This window comes from Eleginops maclovinus, chromosome 13, assembly GCF_036324505.1.
Source record: "Eleginops maclovinus isolate JMC-PN-2008 ecotype Puerto Natales chromosome 13, JC_Emac_rtc_rv5, whole genome shotgun sequence".
Classification (NCBI taxonomy): Eukaryota; Metazoa; Chordata; class Actinopteri; order Perciformes; family Eleginopidae; genus Eleginops; species Eleginops maclovinus.
In genome coordinates, this window is record NC_086361.1 from 10,489,355 (window position 1) to 10,509,596 (window position 20,242).

At 41.2% G+C, this 20,242-nt stretch overlaps 1 protein-coding gene across 3 annotated transcripts; it reads right to left on the reverse strand.

Moving 5' to 3' along the window:
- Positions 1 to 54: 54 nt before the first annotated feature.
- cgnb (cingulin b) lies at positions 55 to 19,814 on the reverse strand. Of its 3 annotated transcripts, XM_063899401.1 has the most exons (21): positions 19,694 to 19,814; positions 14,956 to 16,106; positions 14,790 to 14,878; positions 14,612 to 14,681; positions 11,228 to 11,325; positions 10,303 to 10,435; positions 9,973 to 10,185; positions 7,289 to 7,437; positions 6,770 to 6,796; positions 6,072 to 6,177; positions 5,407 to 5,607; positions 5,118 to 5,216; positions 4,197 to 4,454; positions 3,931 to 4,101; positions 3,127 to 3,288; positions 2,887 to 2,976; positions 2,704 to 2,787; positions 2,495 to 2,613; positions 2,268 to 2,376; positions 1,337 to 1,500; positions 55 to 1,129 (listed from the first exon to the last, which is right to left on the reverse strand). In XM_063899401.1, the coding sequence occupies exons 2-21, from the start codon at positions 16,075 to 16,077 to the stop codon at positions 997 to 999; spliced, it is 3,597 nt and encodes a 1,198-aa protein (XP_063755471.1). In that variant the 5' UTR covers positions 16,078 to 16,106; positions 19,694 to 19,814; the 3' UTR covers positions 55 to 996. The 3 variants fall into 3 exon arrangements, with proteins under 3 accessions (XP_063755471.1, XP_063755472.1, XP_063755473.1); XM_063899402.1 differs by lacking the exon at positions 6,770 to 6,796; XM_063899403.1 differs by lacking the exons at positions 55 to 1,129; positions 1,337 to 1,500 and adding an exon at positions 1,551 to 1,698.
- Positions 19,815 to 20,242: the final 428 nt, after the last annotated feature.

The following is a 20,242-nucleotide window of genomic DNA, read 5'->3' on the forward strand; positions in this document are numbered from 1 at the left end:
TTACTTACAATTGCCCAATTAAAAGTGGCATGTTAAAAATGACATAACACCATCAAAATGTAATTTGGATATTAAAATATACATTCATACAAGCCAGTTCCAACAAAGAGAAATGTGTACTACTTAAACCATTACAGCAGCAGCATTTACACAGAATACATGCAGAGACAACATAGATATGAATCGATTTTTTAAGGCATTTGAGTGAAAACATGCACATGAATGAAGCTTAACAATATATAAACCCACATCAGAAATACAGTGGTTAAAGTACAAAGGTTCATAGAGAAAAGATTCATCTCTGAGGATACACAGTGCTACTGTACGCATATTTGATTGTCTTGAGTAACAGGTAAGCTCTTACAGTGTAAAAATATAGGGTCAGTTTAAATGTTCCCTTGTCACATTTTAAAAAACAAAAACATAAAGTCACTTTCAAAACACGAAGAAACACTGACAGGTGTAACTTATCATGCACAAGCAAACACAGATATTTGACTGGAGCAACAGGAAAGAAATATATCTTATGAAGTAATTTTTTTGGTTTAAAAGGTTTGAATTTGCAAGTTTAGTGAACATGAACCATGCTACAGTAATATGCTACCACAGTAGTTTACATACACACAGCAAAGAGTCTTTTTGAAAAGATTCAAGTTGAAGTAAAACCTTGTATTTATAACTATACCTGTAATTCATCCTCTCAACATAACAGCTAACAGAAGATCTCAAGACAGAAAAAACACGACAGAAACCATAATCACAGCTGAAGGCTCATAAAATGAAATCTAATTATCCTGACAACCTCTCTCTGTTAGACCGCTGTACTAAAAATAACTCTCAAGAAAGATTGCAAGGCAAGTTTGTAGTGCATGGCAACCGAGTTCTTCACACCCCTTGATGCCCTGAGTTCCACTCTCTGAAACAAATCTCATAAGTGTTTGCGCTGGAGAGAAGAAAAAAAGGATCTTTTTATAGGTCTTTTTAATTTATCTTCCTCTAGCAGTTGCTGGTCTGTAGGTGGCTCTCGTTGAGGATGGAGGTGATGTTGGTGTCATAGAAACCGTCCTCATCCTCAGAGCTTAAAGTGGAGGAGCCCAGAGCGCTGCGATGCGTTTTCTGTGACTTCCGCCTGCAAACATCAGAAACAGACTCAGTTATTTCACTTTCTTACACTTCAGCGCAGCGAAAACAGACATGTGTGCAGCTCGTTACTATAGAGTGCCACCTAGTGTAAAGAACACACATGGTTTTGATATATACAAACTGACCATTAAGAAATCTCATATTGTATGTGGAAAATCAACATTATTTCATGTGAAAATCACATAATTCTTACTTTAGTTCAGTCTCCAGGGCTGAGACTTTGGCATGCATTGCCTCCTGAAGCTCCTGCTGCTCCTCCAAGTCTCGGAGGACCTTCCGGCGCACTCCCTCCAATCGCTCCACCTCTCCCTCGCTCTCGTCCACCTGCCGCTTCAAGGCCTTCACACGCAGAGACAGCTGGAGACAGAGAGGGAGAGGCAAGGGGGTTAGAGGGGAACACGGGAGGTCACAGCTGGAGACGCTAGGGAGTGGAAGGGGGAAGGTGTTGGCAGGTGTGTGGGTTTGTAGGGGTTACGGCTATATAAAAAAAAGGTTGGGTCAGCAGGGATATTATAGGGAAGGGGTGGTCGAGGAGCGTCGCCGGGACTGAGTGAGCTAAGAGGAGGAGCACGGATCAGATTAGTGTTTTGTGAAATAGGTACATGTAATCAAGCACTGTTTGAGCTGTGCTAATGATTAAACAACTGGTGCAGGTCAAACACTAGATAATTCTCCCTTCATAATTGAACTGTTGAGATGGTAAATTAGCATGAACACACAGTCAGGAAACCTTCACAGGAAAGTATCTTCCAGACTGTTATTATCAGCTGCCTGACATTTACAGAATACTTTGGAAAATACTTTTATCTGCCGTGTTCCTCAGAGTTAGATGACAAGATTAAGTGCTAACAACCTTAAACTCAAATCCAAACCTGAATTTAGCTTCTTTGTGCCATTTAATTAACTTTCATTATTCAGGTTGTATCTACGTTTTTGAGTTTCATTTTACTAACTACTTCAGCTACATTTAATTGTACCTTTACCACTCTGAACTTCAAAACTTCTATCATTCTCGTCTTAAAGGCTATTCCTCTGATTAGTTGGATCTGGGTTTTAAAAATCAGCATTTAGTGTTAGAACAGCAAACACAAAACACTAATTTGGAGTCAAATACTGATGTTTACCTGATCTCTCTGCTCTACATGCTGGCTTCTCTCCTGGTCCAATGTGGCGTTTAGCTCTTTCAGTTTCCTCTCCATCCGTCTCTGAGAGGCCTGAATGCTGGCCTTCTCTCTGCGTGAAGACATGCAGAATGCACACAATATAACAAAAAATATAGTATGATGACACAAAATCTTACATTTAATTTGTCGTTCTAGGCAAGGTCTTTTATTACGCCATGATTTTCTACCTTTCTTCACTGCGTAGTCTCTCTTCCAACTCTTGAATTTTGTTTTCCAGCAGGCTGAGTCCAGGTGAGGGCCGGGTCTGTCCCTCCATGTCTGCGACACGGGACCTCAACTCTTTCAGCTGGAAGGGGAGTGGGACAGTGAGGTGAATATGGTGTGTGTACAGTATGAAACGTGTGCAAGCGGAGGCACTGCATCACAGAAACAGTACCTGTCTTTCAATTGCACTCTTGTCCATCTCCAGGTCGTGTCTTGCTGAGCGCTCCTGCATGAGTTCTGAGCGAAGCTGGTCAACCTGAGAGGAGAGAGTGTAGAGGCAGTGTTAGTGAACCTGTTAAATGATTCCACAGAAATGCCTCCTGACTATTTGCATGTGTATTCAAATATTTCTTACCTGATCTCTGCTACGTGTAATGCGGTCGTTCAGAAGCTCCACGCTCGTCCTTTCCTCATCCAGCTCAATCTCCATTGTCTTGATTTTATCCTGTAAACACACAAGGATTAATAGCTAAATACATCTTAATCCTCTAATACTCACAGCTTGACTTTCACTACATTTGCTAACATATCAACATGTCCCTTATTTACTTTAACCCAACTTTAGATTCACAAGTTCATGAACCCAAAGCCTCACCTCTAGGCCCCTGATCTCCCTGCTGCGGTCAGTGTGTGTGCTCTTCTCTGATTCTATCTCACTCTCCACATGTTTGAGCCGGTTGTTAAGGAGGTCTCTCTCCAACTGGGCGCTGTCTCTCTCCTCGCTGCACACTAGCAGATCCTTCTTTAGACGGGAAACCTGAACACAAAATGCATGACCATTATGCATGGATTATTAAAGGAAGGATTTGAGGCATGCATTCTCTTTTTTCATACTGCCCTGTTACACTGTACAAACCCTAATTTGCTATAGCTGTGATGATGTGTAAAAATGTATCCACAAGTTTATGCATTCACACACAAACAACCCCACAAAAAAAGAAAAGAAATTCCACTAGGGTGAAAACTGTGGCCACCTAAAAGCTGAGAAACTTGTGGTCAAAGATAAAGCTGCTGAATCTAAAAAGCAGCATAAACTCTCACATTAAATGAGGAATACATATTTTCATACTTATTACGTCTATAAATGCAAGTGTTTACCCATTGCATTACTTGGTAAGAAATCTATGAAGAACAAACCATAAATGTTAATGTCAATCTTTGATAAGATGTTGTTTAAGTGCTCAGGAAAAACTGTGCAAAGATATCCAAAACTTATTGAGATATTACATGTCTGGACCAACCCGCTGGTCCGGCCTCTAGCATGGCAAAAAAGACTTATGAAAGGCTTTAGGAATAAAAAAAAAAGCTAAAAGATATGTTGTAGTTCAGAAAATGTATACTACTAAAAACATTTTCTTTCAGGAGTTTTGGGTTTTATCTTTCCCCCATGTGTCCTCACCTCCTCCTGCTGGGCCTTGAGGTTGCTCTGAGCCCTCTGCAGCTCAGCCAGCCTGTCCTTGCTGTTGCGCTGGGCTTCCAGCAGATCCTTCCTCGTGCGCTCCCTGTAGTCTTCGAGCTGTGATTGCAGGGCGGCCACCGACTGACGAGAATCTCCCATCATTATCTCCATCTGAATTGGAGGAAGCAGAAGTGGAGAAACAACGGTGAGTGAAAATATCTCATACACAATCTTAAACAACATATAATGCTGACTCTAAAAAACACCTCTTTGCTGATCTTCTCCAGGGCTCGGTCCAGCAGCCTCTTCTGCTCCTCAAGGTCCGTTTTGCCCCTCCTCAGTGCCTCCCTCTCCAGGTCTCTCTCCTCCAGCCGCCGGGTAAGCTCGTCCCTCTCCTTGCTCAGGCGGGTGACTCCCCTCCTGGCCTCCTCCAGCTGAGTCTTCAGGGAGCGGTTCTCATCCTCCAGAACTTCCACCGCCTCCTCCGTCTCTGGGCTCCGGGGAGTGCTGGAGTGAAGCCTCGACTGAAAAATGGGAAAAAAAACACAGATGAACATGGAGCTAACGAATATGGACTTATTTGAATTTTTACACTACCATACTGTAGGTAAAAGGAATTTTGTGTGCATATTTCTTGAATTGTATCAGGCAAGCAAACTCATCCATATTTTTCCAGTATTTCATTATTTGCCATTGCGCTGTAATGTCAAATCTGTTTGGCATTTAAAAAATGTATCTCGGCAAGAAATTAAAATAAATCTTTTCATTTTTCCACTCAGCGTTTTATAACTGCAAACAAACTCCATACAAAAACGTACTCCCTATCCTCAACATATGTTGATTTCTTATGGCTTTGCTCCTGCACATATGTGCTTCTGACTATGCTGGTCACATGAACATTTCACATCTAAGGTAACAAGATTATAGCGCTTAAAACAGCTATAATATGTTGCTGTTCCAACGCAGAAGGAGCACAAAGCGCATCTTATGCAAATTTATCGCGAAGGGATTATTTTCAGGGCTTACATGTTCCTGAGTTTTTCTTTAGATCTAATGTTGTTCTCGGTTGGAAATAGAGTCTGCGTGGGTGGCCGTTTCTTTTGTTCTTGTACAGTATGTCAGTTTACATAATTTTGCATGCATGTGTGTGTACAGCTGTGTCTGCTTTTATTTTTGTTGTGCAGTACCATGCGGGCCAGCCTCTCTCTGAGGCGAGTGTTCGCTTCCTGGAGCTCGAAGTTGGTGCCGTAGTCCACCACACTCTTTCCTGAAGACCCGACAGACGACTGCAGATGGAGCGAATTGAGAGGGACAGGTGGATAATTTACATAGTGTGCATGCAACACCCAAACTTTCCTTTAAAATTGTGACATTCACCTAGTATATGAAAGCGCTAATCGTACATAATCCTTTTCAATTGAATCTGTTACATCATGAAAGACCATTCTTTTCTATAGACTGCAAATGACACCTTACCTCCTTCGCCTTTTCCAGTTCGGCCTTGTCTTTCTGCGACTGCTCCTTCAACTTGCTGAGTTCAGACAGAAGCTCAGCCTCTTTGTCTCCACTCGCCTTCTTCAGGGCTTCAAGTGCCTCTCTCTTTGCGTCTAACTCGCTGTTTTGCTTGTCTAGATCGGTACGCGCACGCTTCAGATCATCATGGCAACGCTGGAGCTCCTTTGGATAACCAATCAAAGACGAATAATGTGAGTGTGTGTGTAAGAGTAAGAGGAATGCACCAAGGGTGCATAACAATGTGTTTATAAGAGTATGTGGCAAGCAGTGGTGGAAAATATCTTAGTACATTTATTAAAGTATTGTACCAAACATTTTTTTTGACGTGTTTGTAATTTACTTTAGTATTTCCATTTAATACTACTTAAGACATACAGTATACTCAGCTTCATTTCAAAGGCAAGTATTGCACTTTGAAACTCCACTACATTTATTACAGTACAGAACATTTCAACATTGGTGGCAAGTGATCCTTTGTGTGTGCAGGAATACTGAATGAAATTAGAACAGCTTCAACCACACAAAAAACTAAAAACACTAATCATGCTGTAAAACAGAAGAGATGAGCCACTGTGTTTCACCCACACAGTGAGAGTAATCTGCCCGGTGACGCACGTGTGAATTACCTCTGCTAAGTTATCGTCAGAGGTAGAAAATTGTTTCTTCAGCGAGTCCCGAAGAGCTTTCAACTCCCCCTCAAATTCATTCTTCTCCAGTTGGGATTTCAGCAGCCTGCAGAAAGAAAGCAGATGCTAAAGAAAACACAGAGATAACTGTACCTCTATAAACTACACACACACACAAACTCTGCAAGGCCATAAGCACACACGTGCGAACACCAAAGATAGCAGTTACTAATGAGAACAAGGGGATAAAACTACCACGCTATAAAAACATCACCACATCCACAATCTGACTTGTGTTTGACTTCCATTGTAGCATTAATATTTATACTGAGATACATCACTTGTTATTCATTCAAAATCATTTATGTTAATTAGCAATTCAATCAGGAAATGTATTAAGATTGAAAAATAAAATGATTGATCAATTTAAATTCATTAAGACACAATCAATTAAGGAGAATTCTGCATGTTGATTGGTTAGGTAAATATGTTGAGTGATTAGGTTCATCGGGCTTAATATCACTGGATTACTGTTAGTAGAAAGTTCACTGACTTGAAATCATCAGATACAAAATACACGCTGATATGTGAGTTTTCAAGTGAATTTCAGGGAACACATGTCAAGTTCAGATTTGCTTATTTGAAACTAGGCTAGAGCTACTCAAACCAAACACAGTGAGACTGACTGTCGCTCTCACGTTCGACTGCTGAAGTGCATCCCGCTCCTGCCCAAGGAAAAGTCAAGTGAAAGAGTGCATGCATTAAAAAATAACTCAAGAGAAGACTGAACCAACAGTAAACACTATATTCAGTATGACCAACAGGTTTTTACAGATCTAACGTTTCATTGAGCACTTTAAACGATTTTGTAACCGTATACAACATTTTAGGGTGTTTGACTAAAGAGGAGCTGGAAATATAAGCCTTGCAGTAGCATTGTTGCAGCTGTTTGTACCTCTTTTTATGGATAAAAAGCAACATTATGCCTCCATAATCAGCTTTGTTCAGCATGATATCTTAGAAATCTAACTTTCTATCTGCAGGCTTTAAATGCTTTGATTTGTCCACTCATCTCATGGTCTTTGAACATTACTTTATTCTTCTGCAGAGTTTTTATTGTCTTAATCCTTTGAAGTTAGATACAGAAAAAGATAAGTTATGTATATTACAAGCCCACAATCAATTAATGCGATTCAGAAAAGCCTTTAAACACCAACTCTTCTCTGGTGTTTTTCAGCTCCCGTGTCGAAGCGTCCAGCTGCGTCTTCCATTGCTCCTCCTGATCTCTGCAGTTGTCCAGTTCTTGCTCCAACGTAAACATGGAGGTGTTGACCCTCTCCCTTTCCTCTTCTATCTGCTCCTGGGACTGAAACACAGGGGCGGATAAACACAAAAAAGATTATAATGCAAGTAATATAAGACAAGGTAATGTATTCCTAAAAGAACAGATGTTTTTGGTTTCATGCCTTTATTTCTTCAAATTTTAAAGGGGCCATATTATACTAATTTTCAGATTCATATTTGTATTTCGTACTTCTACTTTAACATGTTTATATGATTTGATGTTCAAAAAGCTCTTGGTTGTTCTGACTCTGCCTGTGCTACTGCACTTCTTTTAAACCTCTGTCTGAAACCTGAGCCCAGCCTGCTCTGATTGGTTAGCTGGTCGGCTCTGTTGTGATTGGTCACCCGCATAGAGACGTCCCTCCCCTTAGATTATCACACACAATGTATTGGAACTTTGGGATTTTAGCCTTTGCAGACCATTTACATGAACAAAAACCTATATAACACACTACAAGGAAAACCCCAAAATACATAATAGGGTCTGTTTAATAAAATACACTTCACTGTAAAAAACAACACCATCAAATATCCCACAAAATGGAGCAGGCATCACAAACAGCGATCCAACTATTTTAATCCTCCTCTCTCCAAATAAATCGGCACACATCAAAAGCAGCTGTCAACCGGTCGGCTTATTTCCAGCTCTCAGGCGGAATGACACTTTTTTTCCTGACACTGCTGCTACCGTTTCCAAAATCCGCCTAATGATCTATTCCTGTACATACATATATGCTTCATACTTCCTCTACACCACATCACTGCAAATATAGTCAACCCGCAGAAACTCCACAATAGAAATCCAACTGGAAAAGTTTCACATTGCAATCACAAGCAGCGATATTCTCTTTTCTAACTCTGCGACTGGGCTTAGCCTGACCTTGTGATACCCTGACTGCGTGCTGACACATAAAACGGAATGACAAGACAAAGACGGGGTGTATAATAGGGTGGATGCAACATCAAAGCGTGATTTAATATCGCCTAAATAAGGGATGCAGGATGCACAAACAGCCTGACAGGACTAAGCTGTCTGTTCTCCACTAAATCGGTACAAAGAGATCATCAATGTTTTATCTATTAGAAGACGATGGTGTAACAAACGCTACATTTGCTGCACCGAAGGTTTTGCCGTTGCCATCAAAGAGGTTATAATCCTCCCTGGTTATTTGCTCGGTAATCTGCAGGCTCCTACTTTGACAGTGAAGCAAAAATAATGAGGATGAATACATCAGTGAAAATTAAAATATCAGTGTCAATGTGCAAGTTTCAGAGGAATTCTGAGAGAAAAATATCAAAACTCAGCATACTGTCTTTCACTTGTACTCACTTTGTTCATTTCTAAAGAACCTAGCATTGGTTGAATGTGTGCAGAATCTTTTGGTTCTTTCACAGTCAGTGTCTTTAAAACTTTCGGGAGAGCAAGAAAGCTGCTGAAATGGACCTAAACACACACATAAAACAGAGATGCAGCTGACCTGTTCTTTTAAAAGAGGTATTTATGAGTGTCTTGCTTGTTCTTTGTTCACTTTATTGAACCACTCGTGTTGGTTCAGTGACATCAGAGTTACTAAACCAACACTTTCTTTGTTTTATTGAACTAGTCACTCCCTTTTAAATTAGCATCTTTTACTAATGGCTTGTCTGGTCGGAAACCAGGAGTCATCCTTCATCGAAATACCTGCACATGGATTACTACAACGTCAGAATTTTAAAGTATTGATAAGGTTGCCGATAAGAGTTTAAGTGATAGACTTTATTTGACTTTTAATAAATGATCTGTTCGTTGTGCACTTTTAGTTTGATAATGAAATATTCAAAGTCTCTTGGGTCTTTTTTCACAGCTGCACAATGTTGCTCCTTTTTACTCTGTCTTCAGCATTTTTTATCTTTTCGCTAATAAGTTTAGCCCAAACTCTCATTACAGAAAAAAACACTTTTTATGAAGCACTGTAGAAAAAGACCCAAGAGGAAAGTAATAAGAGTGATATGAAAAATAATATCCTAGTCTTCTATCTCCTGTCTGATCTAAATCATCTTCTCTGCCATGTTTATGAATTAAATACAGGTGAAAAAAAAGGATACGACAGGGTAATCTTTTTAAGTTCCCAAACAAATCATCTGTGGATACCAGACATTTTCTCCTCTAGCTTGCCTCTCATCTCTCAGCGATGATAAAATAGCTATTTTGAAATAGATTCATCTTTTTGGAGAAAAAAAACTTCACACATGAATTTTCTTTAAATATTTCTTAATGCTCTTAATGTCTTTCATTTCTGTAAAGCACTTTGAATTGCCTTGGGTTGAAAGATGCTATATAAATAATCTTGCCTTGCCTTGCCTTTAAAGAAACCTAAAAAGAATATCTTCGCAAAACCTATTTTTTCCACCTGTTCTCAAGTCAAAACACTTACTAAGATCTGACTTAGAAAATGAATGATTGCCAATCAGGGCTTCAATACTGCTGCACAGCAGTTCAAATACCAAGACAACTTTTGGGCTACATCATTGGAGTATTTGACCTCGTTTGCAAAATGCAAAGGTAAGCTCCATCCACCTGTGTGACCTGCTCCATGGTTGTCCTCAGGTTATCCATATCTTGGCTGTACTGCTCCCTCAGAGTCTCCATCTCTCTGTCATGGCACTCCACCTCCTCCTTCAGTGCCCCCTTCAGGGCGGTCAGCTCCCGCTCCCGCTGGTGTAGAAGCTCCTCCTGGCGCCTTCGTAACATGTTAGCCTCAGCCAGGTCGGCCTGCAGACTCATCACATCCTGCAAAGAGAAAGACAGACAGTCAGACAGACAGGCAGACAGAGAGGCAGACAGACAGGCAGACAGTCAGGCAGAAGAGCAGTCATGTTTATTCTGTGCGTCCAGTGGTGTCAGTACCGTCTGCAGAGAGTCAGAGTGGGGAGAATCTTCTGAAACCCTCCTCAGATCCTCCTGAAGCTCAGCCAGCTGATCTTCCTGTCGGCGCACACGAGACTCCGCCCCCTCTCTGGCCATGCGCTCCTCGGCCAGACTGCTCACACACACACACACACACACACACACACACACACACAATCAATCAATCAATCAATATTCCAACGCCAATCACATTAACAAAGCCATCAATCAGGCAACAGTGAAATTATCCTCTGAAAAGCAGCCACAGGAGTGACAACGGGAAACTACTGTTGGCTGTTAAGTGCTTACACTCTACATGCAACCCCCCCCCCCCCCCCCCCCCATACACACAAACAAATAAACAAACAAATATGCCAGTTGTTGAAAAAGTAATCAGATCCTACACCTAAAAGGGTAAAGGAGATACTATAGTCCTTGAAAAAGTTACTTAAGTAGCGGTTCACAAGAAGTACGAGACAAATGTACTTGTGAAAGTACTTATTATGCAGGATACCTCTTCACAGTATTATTTTGTTATATAAAGTATTATTCGTTTTTTTATGAATACCAAATACATTTGAAAGACTTTTAAACGTGTAGTTTTCAATGTGGAGCTAAAAGTTCTGTGTAGATAAGAGTACTACATCAAATCATAATTAAATAATCGTAGTGAACTCAAAAATACACTTTTTTTACTGCCTAATACTTAAGTGCAATACTTGAGTAAAGGTCCTTAGTACCATTCTAACAATGACACTCACACACACACACACACACACACACACACACACACACACACACACACACACACACACACACACACACACACACACACACACACACACACACACACACACACACACACACACACACACACACACACACACACACACACACACACACACACACACACACACACACTTACTCATTGTGGACTTGCTGCAGTTCTTTCTTGCAGCGTTTGAGTTGCTCCAGAAGCTCCTCCATGTTCTCCTTTTTGTAGCTCCCATCAGATCCTCCATCCTGTACACAAAACACAAAACACACACACACACACACACACACACACACACACACACACACACACACACACTGAGGGTGAGAGTGAAAGAGGACAAAGACAGAGAGGAGGACTGGAGACAGTGCCAATGTCGACCTTGGAAAGACATTATGTTGTCTGTATTATCTGAAACTTTAAAAGAAAAAACCCTGCCTTGGATTCCTTGCCCTAGTTTCTGACAGTCAAAACATTTTGGGGAGAAGAGGCCCTGCCAGTGTGCTTGCTCAGACATCGTCAAAAAAAAAAGACCGTCTCCTCACATTAACAACTCTTTCTGACAGGCTGCAGGGGAGAAGAGCCGGAGCGGCGCCCACATCGCTCTGTAGCTCTCGCTATCTCGCTGAAAAGGAGGTGTAAGCACAGCCTGCCCATGAAACCTCTCTTATCCTCCCACACACTCATTACAGACGCACACACAGAAGCAGGGAGACAAAGCGGGGATCACAGACAGCACATTCCTTAGTTAACAGCGATAGATTATGAAGATGAGTTTTGTACAGATTTGTTTCATTTATTTCCCTTCAGGACAGTTTGTAGATAATCCCGTTCTGGGACATTTCAGTCCCTCTCTGTCCTCATAGAAAGAGATAATTAACAGAAGATAACATAAATGGGAATATGAACAAGCTCTTTTGAGCTCTTTGAGTGAATTGCATCAGCTGTATCCTTGTGTGTTTTAATCATCCACAATAAAAGAGACTCTCCTGCCTTGCAGTCCAAGCAGAATTACTTGATGTGATTACAAAGTAGATTCAATTAAAGTGTGATCTAAAACAGTAGATTATTAAATTTTGATATCTTCAAAGCTGAAGTTCCCAACACAGGGATGGCTTGATGCATATTTGCGGTCATCGGTGAAAAAACATGTTTGTGCTGTGAACATGTTGTTCAGTTGTTCAGTTACCAGTTCATTTCCCTACCCCAGTTCCTGGTTCTGGGAGCGTTTCTCAGTATTCTTTATTAATTGTATTTCAAATGTTTTGATAAAATAGTTTTAAATGGTTTGGTGTCGCAGGTGGGTCTAAATACCACAATACCCATGGGGCTCAGCCACCATTTCAATTGAGTAGAAATCGAATTACAATGGTGGTACATTCAACCACTTCCGTTATATATATATAACATATTTTTAAGCTCAATGATTACAATTTTTTTGCCGAAATGCACCCTGGGATTTGTAGTTAACTTACTTCCTAATGCCCCATTTTTATATTCACAGACTTGTACATTCATAAAAGACCCAGATAGTTTAAAAGTTGATCTTTGGATAATTTAACTATGGGGATTGTATGCTAATCCAAGCAATATAAGAATTCAAGCTACAAGACACATTATTTAGGACATTTTTATGTAAATGAAACATCCTTATTAGGAATAATCACTTTTTGTTTAAATGACCACAACCTTTCAACAACCTGACTAGGGATAGCAAGAAGAAACATTTCTGTTTTTAATGATAATTTTAAAAATACAACAGGGGATTAACATCCACTCAGTGCAAATCACCCACATACAGTACATCACTATCTTTCATCGTCAATTAACCAGGGGAACAAACAGGGTGTAAGTGTATTAACCCCATCTCTCTCCCACTGACACAAATGGACTGGCAACAGTTCATCAGACCAGACACACACCACCGGCACTTAGAAGGAGCCACAGACATTAGTGGTAGGGAGGGATGTGAAGCCTGCCCTATGCAGGCTTTAGATGATCCCTTTATAACACGCACCCTGCACTGATCTTATGCTTTGGCTCTAAACAGACAAAAGCGATGTTTTGGTTTAGAGGCAGAGCTGCAGAAAAAATAGCCTCAGGCATAAAAAACAACACTGTAAACCCCTTCATCCTACATGTTGATGCTGGCTGTGGATGTTTCAGTAGCTGTTATTGCCTCTAAAGAGCGTGAGACGACTGCTGGATGAGAAATCAGGCGCTTCAAAAGTGGACAGTCATGAAAAACAATGAAGTTTTGTTACAACAAGACCCCTCCTAGGAGGATCTGTCCCATCCTGCAAGCCAACCCCCAGCTGGTGCAGGGTTCCAGTCCAACTCAATTATTGATGGCTCTCAATGACTGAACGCTCCACACACACTGAGCCCTCAACAGCTTTCCTCTGCAGGTGCATCGTTGCCAAGAGACAAGATGTGGCAAACAATTCCCAGGCAGAGGCGGTCATAAACACACTGAGAAGTACATAACAAGGGGTCATGCATAATCAAGTGCATGTGATATAGCTAAGGACTCAAATGAATAACTATTGTATGTAGATTTATGCAAAGTGATGCAAAATTAAAGCAAGTAGTGTGCTCATGCTCATAAAAAAAACATGATACAATCTATCTAATAAGTTGTCACAGGAGCAGAGAGGTGCGTAGATGTGGTACCAAAAATTGAGAGAGGAATACTCAGCATGCTCCTTAATTTAGCATTTTTTTGGTCTGACAAAAGAGGATCCTTGGAGACAAAGTGGATGAAATAGGAACTTCCTATCCTTAGTAAAGAGGCCAAGCTGTTAACCATCTGTTAGCTTCACTACAAGATGCCCCTCAGACACAACCATCCAGAATCCACCCAACAAAAGCTACTGGGATTATGTGCTTTTGTAAATTGTGCAATTCATTTTTGTTTTAAATAAAATATGCTTACATTTGTTTGTCAAGCTTGTATATGATTGTTGGTATGTGAGGAGCTTTAAGCTAAGATAACTGCTAAAGAAAATTGTATGAATAATGTTTAAAGCAACTACTGCTACTAGTAGTTTGAGATAAATAACAGCTTATCTTCTTAGCTTCTGGGGCAGAATTAGCAACCTTTAGACGGAGTGAGGCTAAGGGTTTTACCTGTTTCGAATATTTATGCTAAGCTAAGATAACATGCTGCTGGTTTGAGCTGAATATTAACTTTACAGAGGTGAGATTAGTATGGACTCTCTGAAAGAAAAACCGTAATGTTAATGTTGAACTACTATAAGGCACAAACTGTAATCCAAATGTAAACAAGGGTCATGCCAAAAGCAACATTTAAATAACAAAGCTGGAACTTGATAGTTTAAAAAATGTTTAAAAGGTCTAAATGTTTGACTAATTTGACTCTAATCATCACCCACAACTTCTTTTGCAAAATACAAATTGTGACTAGTACTAAATTATATAATCCATGAGTTAAACTGTAAACACTGCAAGTATGTGTATATGCATATAAAAAAGCTCATATTCCCAGAGAAATGCTTTAATGTTTTGTTGTACCTTAAAACTGCCAGTTGTGTCATAGACGAGGTTGACCTTTCTTTTCAGAGATCCCTCACTCTCACTGGTGCTGAACAGGAAACAGCAGATGGAAAATTTGATTGAAAAACAGATGATATTGGTACACAGCAACACAGATTCAAGACAGTACATAATATCATGCTTGTAGTTTATTTACCCCTGTTTAAGGATGTTGTAAATCGCCTGCTTCATTTGAGCTTCCTCCCCATTGGTGACCTCTTTGATTTGACTCCTCAGCGATATCTCCTTTAAATAGAGAGTTTGGCTGAGTAAGAAAACAATGCAAAGAGACAACTGAATACCTCACAACCGCTGATACTTACAGGCTTTTTTGCTAAAGCTGGATAGGTGTTCTTGGCAACAAACGTCCCCGGGGACTTAAAGCTCGGCTTCAGGGACTCGAGCACCGTCCCCTTGGATGCAGTGCTGCTTCCCAGGCTACTGCTCACTGGGGCAGATGACACCAATGAGTAGGAGGAGGTGGATAGAGGCATAGCGTAGGGATTAAAAGTGGGAGAGCTAGGAGAGGGAACCTCAGCCTGTACATCTTTTCTAGCATCAAGACTTCTTGATCGCCGGCGTTCGTCAAACCTGAGCCTCTGCCTTGCCCCAGAGCGGCCCCTCGTCTGTGGGGCACTGCCCGGCGTCCCGCTGTTGAACTTACTGATGAGCTTGTTGATGGGAGCCAGGGAGTTTGTGTCGATCACTGGGATGGGCTCCTCATTAGTTGATACTGGAGGTTCAGGAAACAACTCTGAAGGGGACTCATTGATCTGTTTCTTCCCACTGTATCTCCCCAAAGAGCCAGTGTAACCAGAGACAGGTTTTGGGACCCCTTTGGGTGTCACACCGTTTAATTTGACACGTTTCAGCCCTGCTTCGTTATACTCCTCATCAGTCCTATCTCTGTTGTTCTCTTTTGGGTCACTTGCTGTTGGTTTGAGTCGGAATTCAGTTTTTGACCTCTCTCTCTGTCTGCCAGCTCCACCCTCCTCTTCCCCTTGCGTTCCTGCTTGCCCATCCCCTGGAGGTCTTTTATGTGGGCTCCCAAAAATCTCCCCAACATCATCCTGCACTGGAGAAACAACAGGGGAGCGTGCTGTGTTCACAGCAGTGCTATAGGGGTTTGTTAATTCTGCTGCTTCTTTATTTGTTTTGGGGAGGCTGTTGCACGGTGAAGGCGGCCCTGAGCTGGTGGTGGGAGTGTTGAGCTGAACTCCGTACGAGTCACCTTTCTGGCCATCTTTCAGCACCACATAGGGCTGTCCAGATATTCCCTGAACGCGCACTGCCACCCCGTATTTACTGGAAGGAGGGGTTGCAGTACTGCTGTTCACTTTGGTTTTATCAGGAAAACCGCCACCTGTGTCATGGAGGTCCTTGATGAAGCGGATCTGAACGCCGTAATCCACCAGAGGCTTCCTGTCAGAAGACAGAGAGCTCATGCTGACTTCCTGGTTTCTCAGCAAGCAGCCTGGTTAGACAGGGAGGGGAAAACAGCAGAAAGGCAAATCAGTTGAAATAGTGGAGCCAGTCATAAAGAGACTGAACGAAAGCCTCGATGATAAGGCCCCTGAGTGTCTATATTCACCAACACAGAACTGCGGATGATTTAAAACGCATACCTATTGTTTTAGTTGTTTCTCTGTAAAGATAGTCTTGTTTGATTTTAAAAAGGAATGATTCCTTAACTCAGATGCCTCCTTTCAACCTGCATATGTCACTTCTTCTTCTCCAGGTGAGGTCCCCCTGACTTGGCAATAATACCGGACTGCTGATACACCTTGATCATGCCGACATCTTCTCTTGCTGCTCTACTGGTTTAATTCCTTCTCAACCAGGTTTAATTATAGTAATGTCATGACAAATGTGGGAACTAAGAGCTTATTTGCACAGGTAGAGATCTACTTTCTCCAGAGGGGCAAAACAAAATATATATTCTGCAACAACTAAACTAAGAAGTATATTTTGTCAATAAAATTACTGAAATTCATTTCACAGAGTAATGTAACATAATATAAGATATACCTTTATTAGTCCCCGTGGGGAAATTCAGCAGTTTAAGCAGCCACAGCTGCTGTAAGTGCTTCAATATCTGAACAACATCTAACCAAAAATATATTTTATCATATTAAACATGACAAAGAAAGCAAGTCCGTCAGCCACAATGTTAGTATAACCTAAGTGAGTCCATCTTATTCGCTCTGAAAGAGGACCTTGGTGATGAACACTATGAGGAGGTGAATACTCCTCTTATTGTCCCGGCTCTGTGGAGCATTAAACACTGGGGGCTATGTCAGGAATGGGCCTCCTCTCTCTCTTTCTCTGCCTTCGCCAAAGTCTCCACAGTCACCAGACTTCAGAGTAGACTCACTCAGGCGTACACTGTTTACTTTAAAGCAGCGCAAGCGTGCACACACACACACACACACACACACACACACACACACACACACACACACACACACACACACACACACACACACACACACACACACACACACACACACACACACACACACACACACACACACACACACACACACACACACACACACACACACACACACACACACACACGAGGGTTTTTTTCGCAGACACATGCACCCTGTGGGAGCTGATCTAATAAGCATCACTGCCTTTCAGTGGCAGGAAAGTAACGTGGAATCATGTTAAAATACTTTGGCTGTCACATGAAAGTGCAGTTTCTCTTGAACACATTCATCTTTGTGTTTAAGCACTGCTAAAGCTGCTTTTCGCTCTACAGGGCTTAGCATCGTACTTCAAACCCCTGTATGCTTCTTTGTACATACCTACAGATGTGACTCTCACAGAAATTAAAATGTAACCAACTCTGACTGGTTGCTGGTTATTGTGTAACGTGAAGCACCTCAACTGGCATTGAGGTTGTATTGGTGAATCAAAGTCAGCCTTTGTCTTTCGTAAAAACATTCTTAGGATTCCAGACGTTCCCTTTACTCTGGCATTGCGCGTGGTTTGCATTTGTATTAATAAGGACAGATTAAGGAAACTGAGAACTAGGGCAGCACTAACTGTAAAGCCTATACATGCGGAAAAGTGTCACATAGGCAGTAAATACAAAACCGAAAAGACTCATAACATATCAAACAACCAGGTTTGCATACCATGTTGCACACTGGACATCAAAACTATAACATGAAGTTTAAAAAAAGGTAGTCCTCAGTTATGATGGAAAACCTTAAAAAAAGGATAATGTTATCGTCTATTGTTAAGCTGCTGAGGCCAAGGCTGCTAATCACTGGTCACACAGAAACTCAGGTGTAAATATGTTCCTTGGGTAAATACAGATTTCCAGACTTGGTAGTTGTTTAACAGCCAGTAGCTGCCAGCACTATTTGGTGACAACTGGTTCACCTCCTCTCCAGCTCTTTCTTGTAGCAAGGAATGGCTGTGTCTACAGAAAAACAGGAATGTCATCTAACCGGACTTTCTGCCATTAGTCTTCCCTTTATCCTCACAGAGCTCAGTTTCCTCTGGCTATGTTCTGGCACCCTCTGACTCGTGCCACTCGTCTGATCTTCTTCTTCTTTCTCCCACACTGCCTCCTGCCTTTGGTATCTGAACAGGAGGACACGCTACTTTGACACTTGGGCTTGGAAGATGGTTTATTATGAGATTAGTTGATAATCAATAAAAGAGATGTCATTGGAAATGATTATTAGAATTTGTATAATCACATTTTTCTAGTCATTGTGCTAGTTCTAATAAAGATTGTCTGCCTTCTCTTTGTTGTATCCATGCAAATTAGATATCTATAGGATTTGGACAAAATAAGAATTAGATGACATCATCTGGATCTCTGGTAAATGATAATTGACATGTGTCACTTCTTTTGAAATATTTGATAGCCCATTAATGCATAAACCGATAATGAAATTAATTATTAGTCGCAACCTAAATATATTATGAAATCAATTTTTAAATCAGAATTATGTAAAATGAAATATAATCAAATCATTTTGCACAATCACATGGATGTTCAATTCAACCACGTCACACTTTGATGCTTTACCTCAGATGTATCATATGCAAAGACATAATGAATAAAGGTTGTTGTTTGTAGAATTAAAATAATCTATATGAACATATAAATTATACAATTCCAATAAAAACGTCATTAAATGACAATACTGTAAAACATCTATTTTCAAACAACATTGCATTTGTGTTTGGTTAAGTGCAGTAAAAGCAGAAAGGCTAGCCCTGTTGTTATCAGTACTGTTGGCTGTGTTGGAGACATAGATGCAGGTTAATCTTGTGTAAAATAGCAACATGGAAACACTAGTCCCTCTTTAAAAGGTACATGTTTACCCATACACCTTAAAGAGAGCTTGAGGTGTGTCCCCCCAAGCAAAGAATGTTGGTCCGGACTATTTCTGGAGCCATTTGTATTAAAAGGTGATTTACCCTCTTTTAACAGCTGGGAAGTTGCAAATTATAATGCTTGCAAGGATATTATTCTTATTTTGCTTTTTTTTTCAGGAGTAGGCCTAAGCCTACTTTATAATGTCAAATAAAAGTACTACTTTGTTCAGGGGAAAGCATCAGGGCAGTGCACCTGTCTGCTCCTGGGTGAGTTGCGTCACACCCACCTCTCCGGTCGGTCAGTATCGGTGCGCGTCGAAACCTCCGGTTTGTTTACTGGGACCCCAAGCACAGTAAGCAGGTAAACAACAGTAAAACCTGCCTGCAGTCATACATGAAGCGTTTCCCAGCCATAATAACCTTTTATCCTCTTTACGCCGTGCAGATAGATCCAATTATAGACAGCAGCGGAGTACACACAACACAGCCGCGACCAAAAGCTTTGACAACACGCCTGAAAGCGGACAACAAAAGCCTTTTTGCAAGGTCATTATAAGTCTGCCGAATCAAATAACAAAGCAACAGGTGTCCATATCGGTTTATCCAAATGCTAGTAAACGCTCGCTCAGCAAAACGGAGTTTACAGCATTGCACTTTCCCCACTAAAGTGAAGAGTTCATAAGCATCAGCTGTGAAAATACTTGTTTACTGCACCTGTAGAGATGATCCTAACCGCGAAATGTTCCTCAGTGTTCACGGCAGCAGCTCTGTACTGTTTGGTGGGATGAGAAGATGTTACTCAATGAACTGAGGACATCGGGAAATTCCCCCCCCCCACCTCCGCTAACAATGCAACCTGTTGCCAGAACATCGGATAGCCGTGGTCCCGCCTCAGGACCGAGCTGATTGGTGGGCGGCTCCCGGGAGAGGCGGGGCCTGCTCCAATCCTAATTTCATCTCCACACACACACACACACACACACACACACACACACACACACACACACACACACACACACACACACACACACACACACACACACACACACACACACACACACACACACACACACACACACACACACAGGTTGATGAAATGAATAGTGTTTGACCCATTTCTGCTGAGTTGTTAGAGGAAATCATTTCTGAATCAATTTGAAAATGTTAACATGGCAGTATGAGGCTACAATTACATCTAATCCCAATGCAGATCAGGAGAAATACTGATCACTTCTGAGGCAAAACTAATTAACTATTGACAGG